Source organism: Scyliorhinus canicula, chromosome 15 (assembly GCF_902713615.1).
Source record: "Scyliorhinus canicula chromosome 15, sScyCan1.1, whole genome shotgun sequence".
Lineage (NCBI taxonomy): Eukaryota > Metazoa > Chordata > Chondrichthyes > Carcharhiniformes > Scyliorhinidae > Scyliorhinus > Scyliorhinus canicula.
The window spans coordinates 44,392,720-44,415,365 of record NC_052160.1 but is presented as its reverse complement, the minus strand read 5'-3'; the positions used below and the strand labels follow the sequence as shown (position 1 = coordinate 44,415,365).

Here is a 22,646-nt window from a genome sequence, read left to right as displayed (position 1 = left end):
CGGATTTGGTTTCCTTCCCAATCGCACATCCGCTGCACTCTGGCCCATCTCAGAATCTTTTCTTTATCCTGGCACTTGTGCATGTGCAAAATCACCGGCCACTACGGCTCCCCTGCTATTGCCTCAGGAACCTATGGGTCCAATCCACCTCTGGCTCACTGATGCTGAGTTTGGCTTCTGCCGGGGTCACTCAGCGGCGCAGTCGTTTGCATTGCTGCTTCACAGCACCAGAGACCAGGGTTCAATTCTGACCTTGGGTGACTGTGTGGAGTTTGCATGTTCTCCCTGTGTCTGCTTGGGTATTCTCAGGTGCTCTGGTTTCCTCCCACAGTCCAAAAATGTGTAGGTTAGGTGGAATGGTCATGCTAAATTGCCCCTTAGTGTCCGAGGTTGTCGGGTTAGGTGGGTTTATGGGTTGCCGAGAAAGGGCAAGAGCCTGGTTAGGGTACTGTTTCAGGAGGTCGGTGCAGACTTGATGGGCCGAATAGCCTCCTACACTGTAGGGTTCAATTATTCATTGAGATTCCCTGCCTGTGAGCTCCTGACTTCATTACAGCCTTGGATTAAATATGGGAAAAAGAGCTGAAATGCAGAGGTGAGGTGAGAGTGACTGCGCTTGACATCAAAGCAGCATTTGATCGAGTATGGCATCAAGTCGTCCTAGCAAAACTCGAGTCAATGGGAGTCTGAGTAAAAACTCTCCACTGGTTGGAACCATACCGCGCACAAAGAAAATGGGTGTGGTTGTTGGAGGTCAAACAACTTAGTTCCAGGAAATCTCTCCAGGAGTGTCCTGGCCCAACCATCTTCAGCTACTTCATCATTGACCTTCCTTTCATCATAAGGTCAGAGGTGGGAATGTTTGTACAATGTTCAGCACCATTCGTGACTCCTCAGATACTGAATCAATCCGTTTTCCACTGCAGCAAGATACAGATAATACCCAGGCTTGGGCCGACTAGTAGCAAGTATCATTTGCACCACACGAGTGCCAGGCAATGATAACAAGAGAGAACCTAACCATTGCCCCATGACATAAAGTGGCATTACCATTGCTAAATTCCTGCTATCCATATTCTGGGGGTGACCATTGACCAGGGGTGTGATTTAACAGAAAAGTTTCTAAGTGTCATTTGTGGCATGGTTTGCTGGGAGATTCCCGCTGGCTCTGCCAGCAAACTCCCCACCGCTATCTAACAACACTTAGTCACTTTTCTGGGCCCTGAGGAGTTTCTCACTGGTTTAGCCCACATTTAGGGTGTGATTTAACAAAAACGTTTTTAAGTGTGGCAGCCAGTGGGAACTGCTGCGCGTTTCCCAATGCTTGGACCAGCAAGGCAGTCACCGCGATAAAATGTTAATTAGTCCATTTAACGAGGCCCCATGGGCTCCTCGCTGCAAATCATGGTCCCGCCCCCTGATTCATGGGAACGTGCTCGCAAGCCCCAGCTAACAAGGGCGACTGGCACCAAATGCCGCAGGAAGTGCAACGGCCTCCATCAGGCTGTTCGGGTGAGTTTGTACCAGACACCCAATTCCACCACCCCGCTCCCCCCCACCCCCCACAAAGAGAATGTCTAGCACCATTCCATGCCCCGTCAAACGATGTCCAGCAGTGCTGCCCACATTGCCCCACCCCCCCCCCCCCCCAATATGGCCCACCTCCACAAGCCCCCAACCTCGCGATGAATCATCCAACCGACTGGCGAAGGCCCAGATTGGCAGTGGGGTGCTGGACATCGGAGTCCTCACCCCCTATGAGGAACGAGCCCTGGAAGACCAAGAAGAGAGCAGTGACCTGTATTCATCCGCAGGACCTGCAGTCTACAGCACCGGCCCATCCAGGTGACAGAGTGCTAAAGTGCCTGGGTGGCACTGCCAGGCTGGCAAGAGCATTGACAGTGGCACTGCCAGGCTGGCAAGAGCATTGACAGTGGCACTGCCAGGCTGGCAAGAGCATTGACAGTGGCACTGCCATGGGTCAGGGCCTGAGGGTGGCCATGCCCATGAAAGGAGGGATGAGGGGGATATTAAGGATGGGGGTGTGAAGGGCAGGTATGAAGGGGCCTCCGGAAGGTTTGAGGGGGTGAAGGGTGGGTCCTGAAAAGAGGAGCCCGAAAAGGGGCTTGAGAAGGCCTGAAAAGGGCCTTCAGCTCCCCATAGTGGTGTGTCCTCACTTGGGGGGTGTTGGGTAGTGCCCATGTGTGTGGGGGATGTGACAGGGGGACCTCAAGATCATTAAGAGATTGGGGCACCCTTTCAGAATGGTGGTCTGATCTCTGAGGAGCCGGTCTGGCCAGCGCGTTCAGCTCCCCAGTGATGGAAAAAGTTTGACGGGTGGAATTTACCTATTTCTTGGCGGCAATGAAATGATACTTAGAAACTTTTCCATTAGATTGCACCCTATATGTCTGCTAAAGATGTGATTAAGGGGTTAACAGCTAGGCAGTCTGTGATGTCACTCATAGGCGGGGCTGGGCCTATTTTAATTTCGCTTTTCAGCCCTGCCAGGTCTATTGTTAAGCTTAATTTTTAGCATTCTCTTCTGGTTTCTGAGGAAAGGATAGGTGTGTTTCTCAGACTGACTTCTGAAAGCTTCTCTGCCAAGAACTTTGACATAAATCTGTAACGATTAACACTGAACAACTATTGTGGAACTACTGCAAATACTTCTATCTCCCAACACGACCTACTCCCAACTCCCTGATCAAAGGGTCACGTGATGGATTTATAATGCCACCTACTGGTCGGAGGTTCTGCATAACATTATGTACAAACTTGCCTTATGCATATCATCACACCTTCGACAGCACTTTCCAAGCCTGCAACCACTACTATCTCGAAGGCCAAGGGCAGAAGACTCATGGGAACACTACCACCTGGAAGTTCCAGGCCACTTGGCATCCTGACATGTAAATATATTGCTGTACCTTTACTATCGCTGGGTCAAAATCCCAGACCTCCCTCTCTAACAACACTGGGTGTACTTACAACACATGGACTGCAGCAGTTCAAGAAAGCAGCTCACCACCACCTTCTCAAGACAAGATATGCTGGTCTAACCAGTGACGTTCACATCCCACAAATTAATTTTGTTAAATTGTGAGGCCTTGAGGCCAACCCAGACACGCACATACCTATAAACCTGACAAAGGAACTAGAATAGTCAACCTTAACAAGTGTACCTATATCAACAAAATTTCCGCCATTCTAAATGAGGAGCCCCAAACATGTATCCATTGGATCTACTGCTCAACATGACCCAAAACGTTGTTCAAAAGCAGGCTAAAAAACACTTGTTAGACCTTGTGGTGTTCTTTGTATTGCAAAATTCAGGATCGTTGGCGTAGTGTTCACAAAGAAGCTTTAACTTGAACAAAGCTATAAATTTATTAACACTACTAATTTGGATTTGACACACGCTCCTAAATAATACACAGTTGATAATTAACATATAATCTGCACTCACCTACAACTAATCTCTACACTATTATAAACTATGATCTGCTCTCACTCACACTATGCTTCCTTCAGTCTGTACTCTAGCTAACACCTTCACTTCTCTCCCCTCAAGGCTTAGCATCAATGTCTTATATACTTGTAACTCTAGTTCCCTCTAGTGGCTGATCTACACATTTCATTAACCCTTGCAGTTCTTGCATTTATGATAATACCAGAGACTTGCGTAAGACCAACGAGCGACTGGGTGATACACATGATAGGATTTGTCCTCATGGTTCACTGCATTCTTGTATGTATGGGCTGCCCAAGACACAAAGACGGTGTCCCTTTATGCTCTACCTTATCTGTGATAGGTTCTGCACAGCATGAATTGGACAAATGATTGGGTGAGTTGCAACAGCCAGTTTTGAGCTAGTTTTCCTCATACAGGATGAAGAATTCCTTCACATTTGCAAAGACCATACAGGACTTCCAATATCAATAGTGATGCCATGTCCAGGTGCTCATTTAACATTGCTAGCCTATTCACCAAGGTACCGCTCAAGGAAGCAATGAACATTTGTACTGCAGTACTATATCATGGCGATCTAGGTCAGCTGCCATTATACGAATCAGCATTCATTGAACCGATGAACTCAGTAACTCATGCAGTTAAATTACATTTTAATGATACCATGTATGCCCAAATGCATGGTGTTGCCATTGGATACCCATTAGGCCCAATTCTCACCAACATCTTTCATTGGTTTCCATAAAAAACTCAACTTCATTGCAATGACACCCAACCTCCTACACTTTGCATATTTTTGATATGTAGATCATATAATTGTTATATTTGAAACTGGAGCTGCATGTAAGAATTTCCTTACACATCTTAATAGGCTCAATCCTGTTCCCAACTTCATCTTTGAAATGGAGCAGTAAAGTTATGTGCTGGCTGAGAAATCTGCCAGGGGATTCTGTACTACTGGTTACTGCGAGCCTACCTTCACTGATCATTATATGCATTGGGATTCCTACATTTCCACATGTTGTAAAATTATTAGTCTTATCGTCAACTTAGTAAACAGGGACTTCCGGTGTGCATCATGGAGTGAGTGATCACACAGAGGCAGCTCCCGCCTAAGGTTACAGAAAAGAGCTCTTTTTTAAGCAACACGGGTTGGAATTTCGATGAAAAGGCGTAGGTGAATGTTCAAGGAGTACTTTCCCCCAGGAATGGTATGTTTCTTGGTTATCAGACCCTCAGAAACAGTGCAAGATTTGTCTGAAGCAGCAGCAGACAAAAGCCTCTGCAAGCATGCAAGCGGGGGAAGGGCCAGCTTAGAGGTCTCAAGCTGACTTGAGGGCCTTTATGAAAGCTGAATTCTAGCAGCAGAGGTAAGAACTGTGAAAAGATCTCACCAAGGCCATTGAAGAAGCGGAGACGGACTTCCGGTAGCGGTGATGCGGAGCTAAGCCGCACGTTCAGTGGCTCCCACTATTTTCGGACTTTGGGGCTCTTTTAAGGGCTCGTAGTGGTGCTGTTTGGACTTTTCCCCGTGTGGGAACACTCCTTCTCAGATTCTCCACCGGTGGATGGTCTGGACTAGGAGTGGAGCGGTCAGAAAATCGGTTTTGGAGACTTCCAGTGGCGGCTATGCGGAGCTAAGCCGCACCGCAGCTCCCGCTACTTAAGGACTTTTGGGCCGATTTGAGGGCCCCAAACGGCGCTGTCTCGACGAATCCCGGTGGGGGAAGGTGTCTAGAGGAGCATTCCCCATAATTTATGGTGCTCACCCGGAGTGGGGCAAAGGAAAAAGCTGCAGCAGCTCCACAAGAAAAGCGGGGGAAGAAGGACAAAATGGCGGCCGGCTGAACACCCGAGGACTGGTGGAAGTGGGCGCAGGAGCAGCAGGCCTCTCTTCTGTGCTGTTTTGCGGAGCTGAAGGCTGAGTTGCTGGACTCCCTGAATGCGACTACCAACAAGCTGCTTGGGGCCCAGGAGGTGTCCATTCGGGAGTTGCAGCAGCAGGCCGCTGAGCGGGAGGAGGAGGCCGTGGGGAAAGTGGAGTTGCACGAGGCACTTCACAAAAAGTGGCAAGACCGCTTGGAGGAGCTGGATGTTCGCACGAGGCGAAAGAATTTGAGGATCCTGGGCCTGGCGGAGGGGCTGGAGGGGTCGGATCTCCCGTCGTACGTGACCACGATGTTGAGCTCGTTGATGGGAGCGGGGTCCTTCCATTTGCCCCTGGAGCTTGAGGGAGCTCACAGAGTGCTGGCCAGGAGGCCTAAGGCAAATAAACCCCCGCGGGCGGTGCTGGTGCGGTTCCATCGATTTAGTGACTGGGAGTGTGTGCTGCGCTGGGCCAAGAAAGAGAGGAGCAGCAAGTGGGAGAATTCGGTAGTGCGAATCTACCAGGATTCTTTGCGGAGGTGGCAAAGCGGCGGGCCGGGTTCAACCGGACGAATGCGGTGCTGCATGCCAAGCAGGTCAGATTTGGAATGCTGCAGCCTGCGCGTCTGTGGGTGACATATAAGGACCGGCACCACTACTTCGAGTCCCCGGAGGAGACGTGGGCCTTTGTACAGGCGGAGAAGCTGGACTCGAATTAGGGTCTGGGGACACACTATGGCCGTTGCTGTTTTCGCTGTTGCTGTTCTTCAATTTTGACACGTGTTTTTTTTATGCTGGTTTTCTTTTTGCTCTGTTTCCGGGTGGGTTTGTCTGTTGGGTGTGGGGTATGTGGGGAACGTTGGGGGTATGTGCTTTATATGTTTTCTGTACGGGGATGGGGGTTGGGGTGAAACTGGATTTTGAGGAGCTGCGTCAGAAGGGTGGGGTGTGGCAGTGTGAAAGCGCGGGCTTTCCTCTGGTTGTCCGCGCTGCGGGGCAGAGCTGGCGGTGGGGGCGTGGCCTCTACTGGTTTTCTTTCCCGTGCTGAAGCGGTGCCAAGGAGGTGTGGCAAGAGGGGGATGACTCCATGCCGGGAGGAGATGGGTTTTGGCAGGAGCTGCCGGGTCAGCAGAAGTCAGCTGACTCACGGAAGTACCATGGAGGGTGCGTCGTGGCTAGGAGGGGTCCTAGCCTGGGGGGGGTGGAGGGGGGATACCGGGTTGCTGCTGGAATGGCCAGGAAGGAGCTGGTGTGGGCCGGGGGGGGGGGGGGGGGTAGAGGAGAGGCGTTATCGCCATGGGGAACGGGTCAGGCGGGGCGAGCTGGCCTGGGGTGAGCAGTCGATAAGCTATGGCTAGCCGGCGGGGGAGAGGGGCAGGTTGCCCTCTGATCCGGCTGATTACCTGGAACGTGAGGGGGCTGAACGGGCCGGTTAAGAGAACTAGGGTATTTTCTCATCTGAAGGGGCTGAAGGCGGACGTGGCTATGCTCCAGGAGACCCACTTGAAGGTGGCGGACCAGGTTCGTCTGAGGAAGGGGTGGGTGGGGCAGGTTTTTCACTCAGGATTGGACGCGAAGAACCGGGGGGTGGCGATTCTGGTGGGGAAGAGGGTGGCGTTCGAGGCGGCTGAGGTGGTGTCGGACAAGTAGGGCAGATATATTATGGTGAAGGGTAGGCTGCAGGGAGAGAAGGTGGTGCTGGGTAATGTATATGCCCCGAATTGGGATGATGCCGGCTTCATGAGACGCTTGTTGGGCCGCATTCCGGACCTGGAGGCAGGGGGCCTGATCATGGGGGGAGACTTTAACAGTGCTGGATCCCCCACTGGACCGGTCCAGTTCAAGGATGGGTAGGAGACCGGCGGCGGCCAAAGTGCTGAGGGGGTTTATGGACCAGATGGGAGGGGTGGATCCCTGGAGGTTTGGAAGGCCGAGAGCGCGGGAGTATTCCTTTTTCTCCCATGTCCATAGGGTCTATTCCCGAATAGATTTTTTCATCCTGAGCAGGGGATTGATCCCGAAGGTGCAGGATGCAGAGTATTCGGCCATAGCGATTTCAGACCATGCTCCGCACTGGGTTGATCTGGAGATGGGGGAGGCGCGGGACCAGCGCCCGCTCTGGCGCCTGGATGTGGGGATGCTGGCTGATGAGGAGGTGTGTAGGAGGGTCCGGGGAAGTATTGAGGGGTATCTTGATACCAACGACACGGGGGAGGTCCGGGTAGGGATGGTCTGGGAGGCTCTGAAAGCAGTGATCCGGGGGGAGCTGATCTCCATCCGGGCCCATAGGGCAAGGAGGGAGAGGAAGGAGAGGGAGAGACTGGTGGGGGAGCTCCTGGATGTGGACAGGAGATACGCGGAGGCACCGGAGGAGGGGTTGCTGGGGGAACGGCGTAGTTTGCAGGCCAAATTTGACTTGTTGACCACCAGAAAGGCGGAGACACAGTGGAGGAGGTCGCAGGGCGCGGTATATGAGTATGGGGAGAAGGCGAGCAGGATGTTGGCGCATCAGTTCCGCAGGCGAGATGCGGCTAGGGAAATTGGTGGAGTGATGGATAGGGGTGGGAATGTAGTGCAGAAGGGGACAGACGTAAATGGGGTCTTTAGGGACTTCTACGAGGAACTGTACCGGTCAGAACCTCCGTTGGGGAGAGGGGGGATGGAGAGCTACATGAACAGGCTATGGTTCCCAAGGGTTCAAGAGGAGCTGGTAGAGGGGCTGGGGGCGCCGATCGAGTTGGAGGAGCTAGTCAGGGGGATTGGACAAATGCAGTCAGGTAAGGCGCCGGGGCCGGACGGGCTCCCGGTGGAATTTTATAAAAAGTATGCGGATCTGGTGGGCCCCCTGTTGGTGCGAGCCTTCAATGAGGCATGGGAGGGGGGCTTTGCCCCCGACGATGTCACGGGCACTGATCTCTCTGATCCTGAAGCGGGATAAGGACCTCTTGCATTGTGGATCATACAGGCCTATCTCGCTCCTCAATGTTGACGCTAAGTTGCTGGCGAAGATCCTGGCCACCAGGATAGAGGACTGTGTGCGAGGGGTGATACACGAGGATCAGACAGGAATTTGTCAAGGGACCGCAGCTCAACACGAACGTGCGGAGACTGCTAAATGTTATTATGATGCCGGCAGTGGAGGGGGAGGCGGAGATAGTGGTGGCGCTGGATGCGGAGAAAGCGTTTGATAGAGTTGAGTGGGGGTACCTGTGGGAGGTGCTGGAGCGGTTCGGATTCGGGGAGGGATTCATCAAATGGGTGAGGCTGCTCTACGTGGCTCCGATGGCAAGTGTAGTTACCAATGGAAGGAGATCGGAGTACTTTAGGCTCTACCGTGGGACCAGCCAGGGGTGCCCCCTGTCCCCCTTGCTCTTTGCACTGGCTATTGAACCTTTGGCTATGGCGTTGAGGGAGTCAGGGAGATGGAGGGGTCTGGTGCGGGGTGGGGAGGAACATTGTGTATCGCTGTATGCGGACGACCTGCTGTTGTATGTGGCGGATCCAGAAGGGGGAATGCCGGGGGTGATGGAGCCGTTAGTGGAATTTGGGGGCTTCTCGGGCTATAAGTTAAATTTAGGCAAGAGTGAGGTATTTGTAGTACACCCGGGTGATCAGGAGGAGGGAATTGGGAGACTCCCATTTAAGAGGGCAGTGAAGAGTTTCAGATATCTGGGGGTGCAGGTGGCCAGGAGTTGGGGGACTCTCCATAAGCTTAACTTTACCAGGCTGGTGGAGCAGATGGAGGAGGAATTTAAAAGGTGGGACATGGTGCCGCTATCGTTGGCGGGTAGAGTGCAGTCCGTCAAAATGACAGTTCTCCCGACGTTCCTTTTTCAGTGTTTGCCCATCTTTATCCCTAGGGCCTTTTTTAGAAGGGTGACTAGCAGCATCATGAGCTTTGTTTGGGCGCATGGGACCCCGAGGGTGAAGAGGGTCTTCTTGGAGCGGGGTAGAGATGGGGGGGGGGGGGGGGGGGGCTGGCGTTACCCAATCTCTCGGGGTATTATTGGGCGGCCAATGTGTCGATGGTGCGCAAGTGGCTAATGGAGGGGGAGGGGGCAGCATGGAAACGGATGGAGAGGGCGTCCTGTGGAGATACAAGCCTGGGGGCCCTGGTAACGGCGCCGTGTCCGCTCCCTCCTACGAGGTATACCACGAGTCCGGTGGTGGCGGCTACCCTCAAGATTTGGGGGCAGTGGAGGCGACATAGGGGAGAAGTGGGGGGCTCGATGGAGGCTCCGTTAAGGGGGAACCATAGGTTCGTCCCGGGGAACATTGGGGGATTTCAGGGTTGGCACAGAGCGGGCATCAGACAGCTGAGGGACCTGTTTATTGATGGGAGGTTTGCGAGCCTGGGGGAGTTGGAGGAGAAATTTGGGCTTCCCCCGGGAAACATGTTCAGGTATCTGCAGGTAAAGGCATTTGCTAGATGGCAGGTGGAGGGATTCCCTTCGCTTCCCGCGAGGGGGGTGAGTGACGGTGCTTTCGGGGGTCTGGGTCGGAGAGGGGAAGATATCCGATATCTACAAGGTTATGCAGGAGGCGGAGGAGGCGTCAGTAGAGGAGCTGAAAGCTAAGTGGGAGGGGGAACTGGGGGAACAGATCGAAGACGGGACATGGGCTGATGCCCTGGAGAGGGTTAATTCTTTCTCCTCGTGTGTGCGGCTTAGCCTCATCCAATTCAAGGTGCTGCACCGGGCCCACATGACTGGGACGAGGATGAGTAGGTTCTTTGGGGGTGCAGACAGGTGTGTCAGGTGCTCGGGGAGTCCAGCGAACCATGCCCATATGTTCTGGGCATGCCCGGCACTGGAGGAGTTCTAGAAGGGGGTGGCGAGGACGGTGTCGAGGGTGGTGGGATCCAGGGTCAAGCCAGGATGGGGACTCGCGATTTTTGGGGTTGGGGTGGAGCCGGGAGTGCAGGAGGCGAAAGAGGCCAGTGTGCTGGCCTTTGCATCCCTAGTAGCCCGGAGAAGGATCTTGCTACAGTGGAAGGATGCGAGGCCCCCAAGCGTGGAGACCTGGATCAATGACATGGCGGGTTTCATTAAGCTAGAGAAGGTCAGATTCGCCCTGAGAGGGTCGGTACAAGGGTTCTTTAGGCGGTGGCAATCTTTTCTCGACTTTCTGGCTCAATGATAGGGTACGGGGACAGTAGCGGGAGGGGAAGGGGGGAAGGGGGGGGAGGGGGGAAGGGGGAGGGGGAAGGGGGGAGGGGGGAAGGGGGGGAGGGGGGAAGGGGGGAGGGGGGAGGGAGGAAGGGGGGAGGGAGGAAGGGGGGAAGGGGGAGGGGGGGAAGGGAAGGGGGAGGAGGAAGGGGGGAGGGGGGGGAAGGGAAGGGGGGAGGGAGGAAGGGGGGAAGGGGGAGGGGGGGGAAGGGAAGGGGGGGGGGAGGAAGGGGGAAGGGGGAGGGGGGGGGAAGGGAAGGGGGGGAAGGAGGGGAAGGGGGGAGGGAGGAAGGAGGGGGAGGGGGGGAAGGGGGAGGGAAGGAAGGGGGAGGGAGGGAAGGGGAGGGAAGGAAGGGGGAGGGGAGGGAAGGAAGGGGGGGAGGGGAAGGGGGGAAGGGGGGGAGGGGAAGGGGGGAGGGGAAGGGGGGAGGGGAAGGGGGGGAGGGGGGAGGGGAAGGGGGGGGGGGAAGGGGGGGAGGGGAAGGGGGGGAGGGGGGAGGGGAAGGGGGGAAGGGGGGGGGGGAGGGGGAAGGGAGGGGAAGGGGAAGGGAAGGGGAGGGAGGGGGAAGGGGGGGAGAGGGAAGGGGAGGGGGAGGGAGAGGGAAGGGGAGGGAGAGGGAAGGAGAGGGGGAGGGAGAGGGAAGGGGAGGGAGAGGGAAGGGGCGGGGGAGGGAAAGGGAGGGGGGCGGACGATGACTATGTTTGTTTATTTAATTTAAATTTATTTTTAAGTTCTTTTGTTCATTGGGGTTGGGGGGGTGGGGGATGTGATACATGCGACGATACGGTCTGGGGGTGTTAGTTATTATGGGTTATTTTGTTGCATTTCATTGTTTGTCGTTATGTTTTATATTTTCTGTAAAAAATTCCAATAAAAATTATATTTAAAAAAACTTAGTAAACAGGACCCAAGCCACTTGCTCACTGTGCAAACTTGATGCTGAAATAGGTTCCATCAAAGCCATCCTGCGAGATAATAGCCACCCTGTTCAGATCATTGCTCGCGGCACATTATGAAAACTCATGAATGGGCATAAGGCTACTACATCTGGTCCTGGAAAATGCCTTGTCTTCAGTAAGGTAAGGTAAGGTATCTCAAAATTTAACTAACAGGTGAAGACAGCCAATATGACAGCAGCATCATGAGTGGTATTCACCACTAACGGGATGCAACCATCAAGCCAAAAACAACTTGCTGCCCATCACACAGATGAGTAATATGGTATATGAATTTTAGTTCTGGTGTGATGCAAGGTATGCAGACTGTGCATCCGAAAGACTGGCAGATCATATGGAACATCATCTCCCTTTTGGCTATTCTGAACAGGCAAGATACCAACCATACCCAACTAGCCCATGCTTGCAAAACACAATGGGCCTGCAGCACTGAGAAAAGGCCCTGCTATTCAGTTTGCTGCTTAGTTTGGCCTCAGCGAGGAATGCCCCGTCAAGGCTGCACTTTAATCATCTCCTGCACTGCATCTCACCATGGCCTCAGGATCCTCCCAACTTCACCCAAAGTACCTCTTCTGGGCTCCTCGAGAATGGGCATTCTCCCGGGGGCTTTCAATGGTCTGGGAGACCTCCCAGATACCATTACGACTAATCCACGTTGGTGGAAGCCAGTACGAAAATTTGCCCTGAAACCCCAATATTTTTGTTTATTTTTACGACTGTGGAAAGAATAATTAATTTACTTCAAGAGTGATTGCGTGAAGAAATAAGGCTCTGGCATTTCTAAAACAGAACTTGATTATAAATGCAATCTTAAACTTTTTAACTTCATACTGGAAACAAACAGCTTACAATTACCCTTTAACATTATGACACAATTTCCCATTAAACAGCAAGAAAATAAACATACAGCTATCAATCTATCTTAAAATTAGCATGGCATAGAGTAATACTTGCTTTAGAAAACCAATTTTGCTTCGGTTAGAACCCCTTCAGGCTCTGGCTGAATATCTTCAAAAAGTTGGTCTACCAGGTGTGTTTCAGCTTCTTCCTGGTCCCCAGACAAGACTGTTACATGTCATTGCTCTTTTATAACTATCCTACTGGGAGAGAATTGTGGACTCAGGGTCAGCCAATTTGAATTCAGCTCTTCTCTCCCAAAGCTTTCTCCAAAACAAAATGCCTCTCTGCATTCTTGGGCTCCACTCAGCAATGACCTCTCCTCCCCAAGCTGAAAAACAAATCACCTCCCAAGGTTGCAAAGCATATTAACTCCCCTGGGGATTTCTCCAGTCAAACCACATTTGTCTGGCCAGTTTGACCTGCTATTTCCTAGACGTTCCCAGGCCTTTACAAACCAAAATCCTTTTTAAAAACATGACCATTGCAGTCAAACATACAATAACCCCAGGCTTTTAACCCTTACATTTTCCCAATATTTAGAAGCCACTATTCCTAAAAATCCTCCATTTGTCACACTTGGAAGTTAACTGTTCATAATTAGTTAATTGGTACACTCTCTGTGGCAACACCTCAATCAGAGACCCAACCAATCAGCTCTCTTCTCACAGAGCATAATTGTTGTTACCTTTACATGAATGCAGGATGAAAAACTTTGACAACATTTGTCTTTTTTCAACGATACTCAAATTCTGTATTACCAAATCATGATTTGAACATAGTTACTTATACTCGAAACTGAATTTTTTAACTAAAATGTCCTTGTACACCAATTTGAGTTATATCCTCAAAAAACTCCAAATCAGATACTTGTCTGAAATTGGAAGATTAATAATTTTGCCCGAGTACTGTTTCAAAGATTCATATGAAGTTTGAGATTTCTTGGGCCTTCCACTTCTGGCAGAGTGGTTCCTTTGAATTTCCTCCAAACCTCCCACGGTTGTAGACTCTGTCAATAACAGGTGTCGCTTGCATCCTAAGCTTAGCCAACTCAGTTCAGAACTCTCCTGGTTCTAATGTTCTTAAATAAAATATATATTAAAAACATATTTTTTTCCTAGTCTTACAACTAGGGACTTTACTCTCTCTTCTCATCAGCTTCGGTATTCCAGAAATCCAACATAAAGTTAATGGAATTGTTTAGTTAGGAATTGTATTAAACCCTTTTAGCCAGTACACAAAATTTCAACTGAATTCTGCTTGAAAGAGATGCTCCTTGCAGCCAGCATAGTCTAAACTAAACTGCTTGAAAACAGAATCACACATAGGAATTTACTCCCCCCATGATCAACTTCTTACTTATTCTTTAATTTACCATTATTTATCTCCCAGACAGCTTGGTCACATGATCAGTTACTGTCAGAAGTCATTTTGTACAAGAAATCATCCTCCAGAGAAACCCAGTTCTATCATCCCAACAGAAAGCGTAGGGTTCCTCAATCCCCCCTCCAACCTCCAAAAACTCATGAGCCATCCCATGATGCTTGTCTAAAAGTAAAGAATTAGAAAATTTAATTGGTTAGAAGTTTTATCCAGTGCATAACTGAATTACATAGAAAAGGGAGTATCTAGGTTTATCTTCTGCCTGTGATAAATCATAGGGAACTGCATCTCTTTTAATGGCATTGAATTATGGGGAAATTCAGCCAGGGTTTCATCTTGTGTGTACTGGAGAATGTACAACTATGGATTTCAGTGAGGACAAAGTAGTCCTTGGCTATTACATCTTTAATCACTAAATAACCCATAGAAACACTCAGAAGTAGCAGTTGGGGTGAGAATCTTAATGTCCATGAAAATAAAACCGTACTACTATTACTACTTTCAGGAACAAAAAGTGAAAAAACTAGAGAGGAACAGAGCCCATCATTATATTAATAATATATGCATTATATTCTGTTGATGTAAAACTATTTGATTCTTCTATTTTATGGTCAAGGTCTGAAGTATGAAGACGATCACAGAGAACCCTTCCTTCAGGGCAGACAAAATGCCTGCCAGCACATTGGAACCTGCAGAATGTGTCATTACGCATAAAAGACTAAACGTGGCTGACATTATCGTCATGGTCTTGTACCTTATAACTGTCTTATTTGTAGGATTCTGGGTAAGATCTCTCTGTACCAAACTACTTCGTGAAAACAGACTTTTGATTAAAATTTCTGTGTCCTTTGAAGAGGTAGTTAGTTTGAAAATCAACTATTACAGAGATTAAACATGCATTTGCACTCCAAAACCTCAACCCAAATCAGAGAAGCAGGGCATATGGATCAGGCATGATATACTATTTTCTTTGTATCTTTCTATGTATACTTGCCAAAGTCAGTAATCAGATTCCAAACATTTATTTGGGAGAGGTAGTTGATCATGGGGGGGGGGGGGGGGGGGTGGGCACTGATTACCTTCCCCAAGAGACCTACTTGCTCCATGAGGAGCAGAGGACTCGAGATAGGCACTTCCTAATTCTCCCACATTAACTCATCTGATCTGGATCGCTGAAGACATGTACCTTTACAGGTATAAGTAGCCATATCTAACCTGTTCCTGTTACAGGGACCCAGGCCTTCAGCTAAGTCAGATGAAGGTTCCATTCCAACACATTTGTAACATGAATCTTGTGCACTTTCCTATCTTTATTTTTTTTTAAAATTTACATAAGAATTTCGATGAACTAATTGAGGGAAATGGTTGATCTCAGTTGCAGAACCTGAAAAACCGAAGTACACTGAATTAATTGTCCTGCCTGTGAATTCTTTGTCCAACCATATATGAAAGTAAGAGAAAAGTTCATTGACAGATTGATAAACAGAGAGATTTCTGAGAACCCTTGACAACCATGATAACCATCAATGGGATGAGTGTCTGAGTAAAATCTTCCCAACATAAACCTCACCTAAATCCACATCTCCCAGTACAATGTCTTTTGTTTCTTCCCCCGGGCCTGCGCCCAGCGTGGGAAAAATGCCACCTGGGCACGTCCAGTGCAATGTCAAGCTCCATCTATCATTCTCGCTGATTTTCAGGGAGAGGTTATTAGAAGGTGAAGGAGGTGAATTATCAATTGGCAATTTTTATTTCTCCAATCTTTTTTCCTTTACTTGATTCCGAAGGCCCAGTTCAAGAGTCAACAGCAAGGTATGATGCTGGACAATGAGTATTGACCAACTATTTGAGCAAGTGTGCTGAATAAATTAGTCCAACATTGACTTCACCTAAATTCCAGACATGTTGACCTTAATCATTGTAATAACCTGCACAGGACTCATCCAGCTGGGGATGATTGTTCCCTGTGTTGGGACTGGGTTCCTTGTGATTCTTCTGTGTGGTTAACGTTTTTGGAGTTGTTGGAGTAGGGGGAAATAAGTAGTGGCATGCGTCTGGATGTGGTTGGTTAATCCTTGCTTGATTTGCTGAGTGAGAGATTTGCATGTTATGCCTCCGTGTTGTTGGAGCCCTTCTTTGGTTTATAGGTAGGTTTGATGAGCTAGTCAGCCTCCTTCAAGTGGTCTTATAAATGGTTTCCTGAGTGCCCTCCTCATTGTGGTGGGTCTCTGTTGAAGCAGCACTGCACTGTCCCCTACTATCCTCCTTTCAATGGCATACAGTGCTGTTCTGTGTCCAACATTCCTTGACTGACTTGGACATCCTTCCCGAGGGCGGTTTCTCTTCTTTAACTGGTGAATAGCTGCCTTTATGGGTCCTGTTTTGGTCTATTGGATAACAGGGGGTTTCCCTTATCGTATTGGGGGATTGAGGATAGGCCCCTCCCGAAGTGCCCAATTAATGGCTGTCTTGATTATTCTTCCCTTCGATAGTGAGGTTGACGTGAGTTTTCTAGTGTCGATGGGGCTGGTGCACTGCGCAGGTGTGGTTAGTGAGGAGCAGAGCTGGCTGGGTGGTAAGTCTTGACGTGTGCTGGGTCTCCTGGGGTACTGACTCCTATGTGCAAAAACGTGCTGGGTCTGGCCTGGCCCTTTTGGTAGCCTGCTGCCCCCTTATGAATGGGACATCCCAACACTTATTAGAGACATCCTGAGAAATTGAGTCTTGATGTGTTTTGAGTATCCTTGGTTTACTGACTCCTATGTGCACAAGGGTGCAGGGCTGGATCAGCTCCTCTACTATGGTTGATATCCTGTTGCCCCCTCCGCCTTATAGTTGGGACGCTCCTTCATCTGAATGAGCAGCCTTTTCTCTTCTCCCACAAATGCTGAATTCCTCTTCTCCTGGCAGCGTTCTTTTTTTTATCCTGTCGGTTAGTTTGTTGGGAGGCTGGGATTTCCGGTGGCAGCTATGGTGTGAGTGGTCACACACAGGGCAGCTCCTGCTTGAAGGCATTGATTAAAAGAGCTCTTTTAATCCCAAATTGGGTGCAACTTCGACAGAAAGGTGCATTTGAAGGTGGGAGGCGTAGTTCCCCCCGGGAGTGGTATGTCCGCTGATTACCAAACCCGGCAGAAGAAGGTGAAAGACCTGACCAAGGAGTTGGTGGCGCAGCAGCCAGTGGAAGGATGGCTGAGGGAGATGGGCTTGTGCAAGTCGGAAAACCCCAAATGGAGCAGTTCCGCCGGCACAGGAACGAGATGCAGTAGGATCGCTCGAAGGCCATTGAAGGGGCTGTGACACCCATGAAGGGCTCAATGGAGAGGGTGGAGAAATGTTTGGAGGCACACGGGTTGCAGATCTAAGAAATTGAGAGGGTGATGTCGGATCGCAGGAATCGGGTGGTGGCATTGGAGGTGGAGGTAGGGCTCTTAGGAGACCTTTGCAAGACGTTGAGAGCATGGGTGGTGGAGCAGGAAAACAGTTTGAGAAGGTAGAAACTGCGGATAGTGGGCCTGCCTGGAGGAGTGGAAAGTGCAAGTGACACGAGGTACATGTTGAGGATGCTGGTGGGGCTGGTTAGTGGAGGGTGTGCTGGATAAGGCATCTGAAGTGGACACAGCGCACAGGTAGAAGCCTTGAGTGGGGGAGCCACCATGGGCGGTGGCAGTGAAACTCCAAAGTTCATGGAGAAAGAGAAGATCTTGCAGTGCACTAGGGAGAAGCACAACTGTGAATGGGAGGGGAACAAGGTCCGAATATACCAGGACATTGGAGCCAAGTTGGCAAAATGGCATGCAGGGTTCAACAAGGACTAGGCGGTGCTATATCGGAGGAAGATCAGGTTTAGGGTACTCTACCTGGCGAAATTATGGGTGACGTATGAAGGCCGGGAATACTATTTTGAGACCCCAGAAGCGGCCGATGACTTCATCAAGGAGCACAAACTGGGGAGAACTGAATTGAACAATTCTGGGGAACTGAGGTGCTGGCATTTTGAAATGATTGGGAATACGGGTAGAGTGGGGGTGGTGAGTGAGGAGTTTTCTTTTCCCCCGATCTGGAGGGGGTTCTGTTTCTGGTTTGTTATTTACTGTTGGGTTGACAAAAGGGAAGCAGGGGTGAAAGGTTTATGTGGGGATGGCTGTCCCCATCCCCCCTCCTGTTGCCTGGGGCTGTTTTATCTCTTGTTTGTTTGCTCTCGGGGGAGGTGACCTATGATTCAAGATGAGGGTTTGTTTGGGTGAGGGTCAGTAAGGCCAGCAGGGAGCTTTCTTCACTAAGCAGAAAGGTGAGGGCGGGAGGGGAGAAGGGAGGTTAGTGGGAGAAGCCTTTTGGCAGGGACTGCCACGCTAGCAATTAATGCTGGTGAATGGAAGTGAGGTGGAGGTGAAGGCCAAGAGAGGTGGCCTTGATGGGGGTAGGGGGGGGTAGAAGGTGGGGGGGATAGGGAGAGGGACATGAAGAGTCGGGGAGGGAGAAGAAGCATGGTCAGGGGGGAGAAGGGGACATCTTGGATGGACCAGGTATAGGGTGGAATCAATGTGGCGAGAGCCAAAAGGGGAGAATGACGGACGATAAAGAGGAATGAGGGTGCAAACCTCCGGTAAGGCTGATAACATGAAACGTGCGCGGGCTGAATGGACCAGTTAAAAGATCTCGGGTTTTTGCGCAACTCAGGAGCCTGAAAATGGAAGTAGTCATTCTGCAGGAGATACACCTTTGCGTGAAGGACCAGGTAAGGCTAAGGAAGGGATGGGTTGGTCAGGTTTTCTACTCGGGGTTTGATTCAGAGTCGTGAGGAGTGGCAATTTTGATGAGCAAGAAAACTGGTTTGTGAGTGCGAAGCAAGTGAAGGACCTGGCTGGGACATTTGTCATCATCAGTGGGATGCCAGTGGTGTTGGTGAATGTGTATGGACCAAATTGGGTTGATGTAGGTTTTATGAGGGGGTTGCTGGCAGCAGTCCCGGACTGGGCCACGCACCAGTTGATTATGGGAGGAGATTTTAATTCTGTCCTAGAGCCGAGGGTGGATAGGTCGAGCCCCAGGTCAATGGGTAGGATACGAATGGTAAAGGAGCTGGGTGGGTTTATGGAAAAGATGGGTATGGTGGACCTGTGGCACTTCAAGAACCTAGGAGAAGGGAGTATTCCTTTTATCGCATGTCTATAGAGTGTATTCCAGAATTGACTTTTTTGTGGTGAGCCGGGAGATTTCGGTTGGAGTGGAGGAGGCAGAGTACGCGGGGATAGTAATGTCGGAGCAAGTGCCCCATTGGCTGGAGATTCTGCTTAGATCAGGCCGGGAGCAGATGCCGGGGTGGAGGCTCGATTTGGGGTTGTTAGCAGATAGAGGCTTTTGTGACAAAGATTATGTGGAATTGAACCAGAACGGGGAGGTGTCAGCGGCCACCTTTTGAGAAGCGCTAAAAGCAGTGGTCCGAGGAGAGATTATATCGCTCAAGGCTCATGTGGATAGGAAAAGGAGGGAGGAATATGAACGCTCATGAACAAGATAATGGGGGTAGATAGGGAGAACTCGAGGGTGCCCACCATGGAGGGATTGGCGAGGAGGAAAAAGTTATGGCGGGCAATTTGATAGGCAGACAGTAGGGAGGGTGGTAGGACAGTTGTGTATGGAAACAGTGTAGCAGTACAAATACGGGGAGAAGGCGAGTCAAATGATAGTCTATTGGGAGGCGCTGACTGACTATAATCCAAATCTATTGTATGAATATTTGCTGGTCCTCTCTGTATAAATATGTGGAATGATGATCGTTCCGTACTGTGTCCGAGGTTGGAGTTTTGTTGTTGTTTTAGCCTGCCTGCTTACCATTGGCTGGGGACTAATGGCAATCCCACAATCCTTGGGGAGTATGAGCTTCCCCAATGACCCCCTCATTGGGGAAGCTCATACTCCCCAAGGATTGTGGGATTGCCATTAGTCCCCAGCCAATGGTAAGCAGGCAGGCTAAAACAACAACAAAACTCCAACCTCGGACACAGTGCGGAGAAATCATTAGCAGATTCCCTGCATAAATAAAGCTGGCCAGTATGGAACCAGCTAGAGAGAAGTGAGCAGCAAGGGAGTTACTGCTGTTGTGTATATATGTAATATGTTATTGTAAATAAATGTTATTTCTTTCTATTCTACACCTCATGCTGGATTCTTCGTGGCCCTCGCAAAACTGGCGACGAGGGTTAAAGTGGATAGCTGTCTATGCTGCTGAAGCCACCTCCCTGGACTTTTGTTGGATACAGGTTGGAAGTTTATTTTCTGTTACACCATGCCTCTGTATGGACGTTTGGATGTCTTTCATACTGCGCTGGCAAGTTGGAACCAGTACGCACAACGGATGCGCTACTATTTCCGGGCAAACAACATCACCGAAAACGAGGGCCAGGTGGTCATTTTGCACACCGCCTGTGGCTCACATACGTTTGGGGTGATTAGGAGCCTTTCGTACCCAGCTGCGCCGGACACCAAGACATTTGATGAACTTGTGACCTTGGTGGGGCAACATTTTAACCCATCCCCGTCCAAGATAGTCCAGTGTTACTGGTTTAATACAGCTGAGAGGACCCCAGGAGAATCCCTCGCAGTTTCTATCCAGGCTACGCAGGATTGCGGAGTACTGGAGTATGGTGAGACCTTGTCAGAAATGTTACACGACCATTTGGTTTGCGGTATTAACAGTGCGGCCACCCAGAGAAAGTTGTTAGCTGAACCAACATTGACTTTTCAACAGGCCATTCAAATAGCATTGTCCCGAGAGAGCGCAGAACGGGGAGTGCAGGAGCTACAGAGAATGGAGGTGCACACCTTGGGGCGCAACCCCTTCTGTCCAAAAGCGTCTCCCCGCACCCCTGCGGTACCTTGAGCGGGGCGACGTCCATATCGACACCAGTGGCCGCCGGACGTTCTTCCCTGAAGGGAGCCTTCTCTAGAACTGATGGATGAGGAGCCATGCCAGTGGCGGGCGCCGGTCCTGGGGGTGCCAGATGTGCCATCGTTCTGACAGAAACTGGGGCCAGCCCAGGGGCCATACCTGGCCATACTGTACATTTGGATAAACCTGCGACTACTCCCGAGGACGTGGAGACGGAGGACGACTGCCTGCAGCTGCATTGTGTGGCAGCTCCCCGTCTAGCCCCCATTAAGGTGACAGTACGGGTCAATGGTCACCCGCTTGAGATGGAATTGGACACTGGCGCAGCAGTCTCCGTGATCGCCCAGAGGACATTCAACCACATCAAGCAGGGTATACGGACCCTTACATTAACCAACACAGGCCAGGTTGGCCACCTACATGGGGGAACCATTGCTCATTGCAGGAACTACAATGACCCCTGTTGTTTATGGACACCAGGAGCGGCGTTTCATAGAATGTACAGTGCAGAAGGAGGCCATTCGGCCCATCGAGTCTGCACCGGCTCTTGGAAAGAGCACCCTACCCAAGGTCAACACCTCCACCCTATCCCCACAACCCAGTAACCCCACCCAACACTAAGGGCAATTTTGGACACTAAGGGAAATTTATCATGGCCAATCCACCTGACCTGCACATCTTTGGACTGTGGGAGGAAACCGGGGAACCCGGAGGAAACCCACGCACACACGGGGAGGATGTGCAGACTCCGCACAGACAGTGACCCAAGCCGGAATCGAATCTGGGACCCTGGAGCTGTGAAGCCATTGTGCTATCCACAATGCTACCGTGCTGCCCCAACTGCCCCACTTATTGTGGTGCCCGGCCACGGGCCCAGCCTGTTGGGTCAGGACTGGTTGCGCCATTTGCGGCTGCAGTGGCAGCACATCCTCCAAACAGGTTCTGGAGGGTTGACGGAGGCACTAGGACGGTACCCAGATGTATTGCAGCCCTGTTTGGGGAAAATAAAAGGGGCTGTAACCTGTATCCAAGTCGAACCAGGAGCCACGCCGTGCTATTTCCGGGCGTGCCCGGTGCCTTACACCTTGCATGAGAAGGTAGAAGGGGAACTCACTCGTTTGGAGTCTTTGGGTATTATCAGGCCCGTCCGTTTCACTAACTGGGCAGCGCCAATTGTACCTGTAATGAAGCCAGATGCCACAGTTCGCTTGTGCAGCAACTATAAAATTACAGTGAATACGGCTTCCCGGCTCGACCAATATCTAATGCCATGCATAGAAGATCTCTACGCGAAGCTTGCAGGCGGACGCTCGTTCATGAAATTATATATGAGTCACGCCAACCTACAGTTGGAGCTGGACCCTGCCTCCCGGCCATATGTAACTATTAATGCACACCGGAGCCTGTATGACTATGCACAGTTGCCCTTTGGGGTATCCTCTGCCTGCGCTACTGTGGTGAATGTAATATATATATATATATGATAATTCACACTGTCTTTGTAAGCGCAGTAGCACTATCCTACCTCTAGGGGGAGTAGCTCTGGAAGTACTCAGGAACTTGTACTGGGCTCCACCCTTGGCTCCACCCACGACTCCTCCCCCTAGTGCCGCTGTATAAATACCCTTGTCCAGAGTCAGCCTGAGTTCACTAAGAGTTCATCAACGGGGAACAGGCTGGCTCTGAAGTAAGTCAATTAAAGCCTAGATTCATATCGGAAACACTTGTCTGGTGAATTGATGGTTCCATCAATTTAATCGACTTAAGAACAGTAAAGATCGATTATGGAATCGGCCCTCAAGCCTGAACGCCTGGAACTCGACCCGCAGGATGCAGAGGCTAAAGAAATCTTCTCCCACTGGATGCGGTGCTTCAAGGCCTACCTGGCAGAAGCGAGCACAGCCGAAACGACAGAGGATCAGAAGCTAAGTCTACTGCACGCGAGGGTGAGCCACAGAATCTCTATGCAACTAAACTTCGCCAGTTCATATACTGCGGCGCTAGCAGTTCT

The 22,646-nt window shown here is 50.6% G+C and overlaps 1 protein-coding gene across 2 annotated transcripts in view; it reads left to right on the top strand.

Annotated features, from left to right (window-relative positions):
* Positions 1-22,646, top strand: part of LOC119978732 (sodium/myo-inositol cotransporter 2-like) — a 265,078-nt gene that overhangs the window by 16,960 nt on the left and 225,472 nt on the right. For both annotated transcript variants that reach the window (XM_038820565.1, XM_038820564.1), the window contains exon 2: positions 14,360-14,527. In XM_038820565.1, coding sequence (XP_038676493.1) covers positions 14,369-14,527 — 159 coding nt within the window. In that variant the 5' untranslated portion in view covers positions 14,360-14,368. The remainder of the gene's footprint in view (positions 1-14,359; positions 14,528-22,646) is intronic.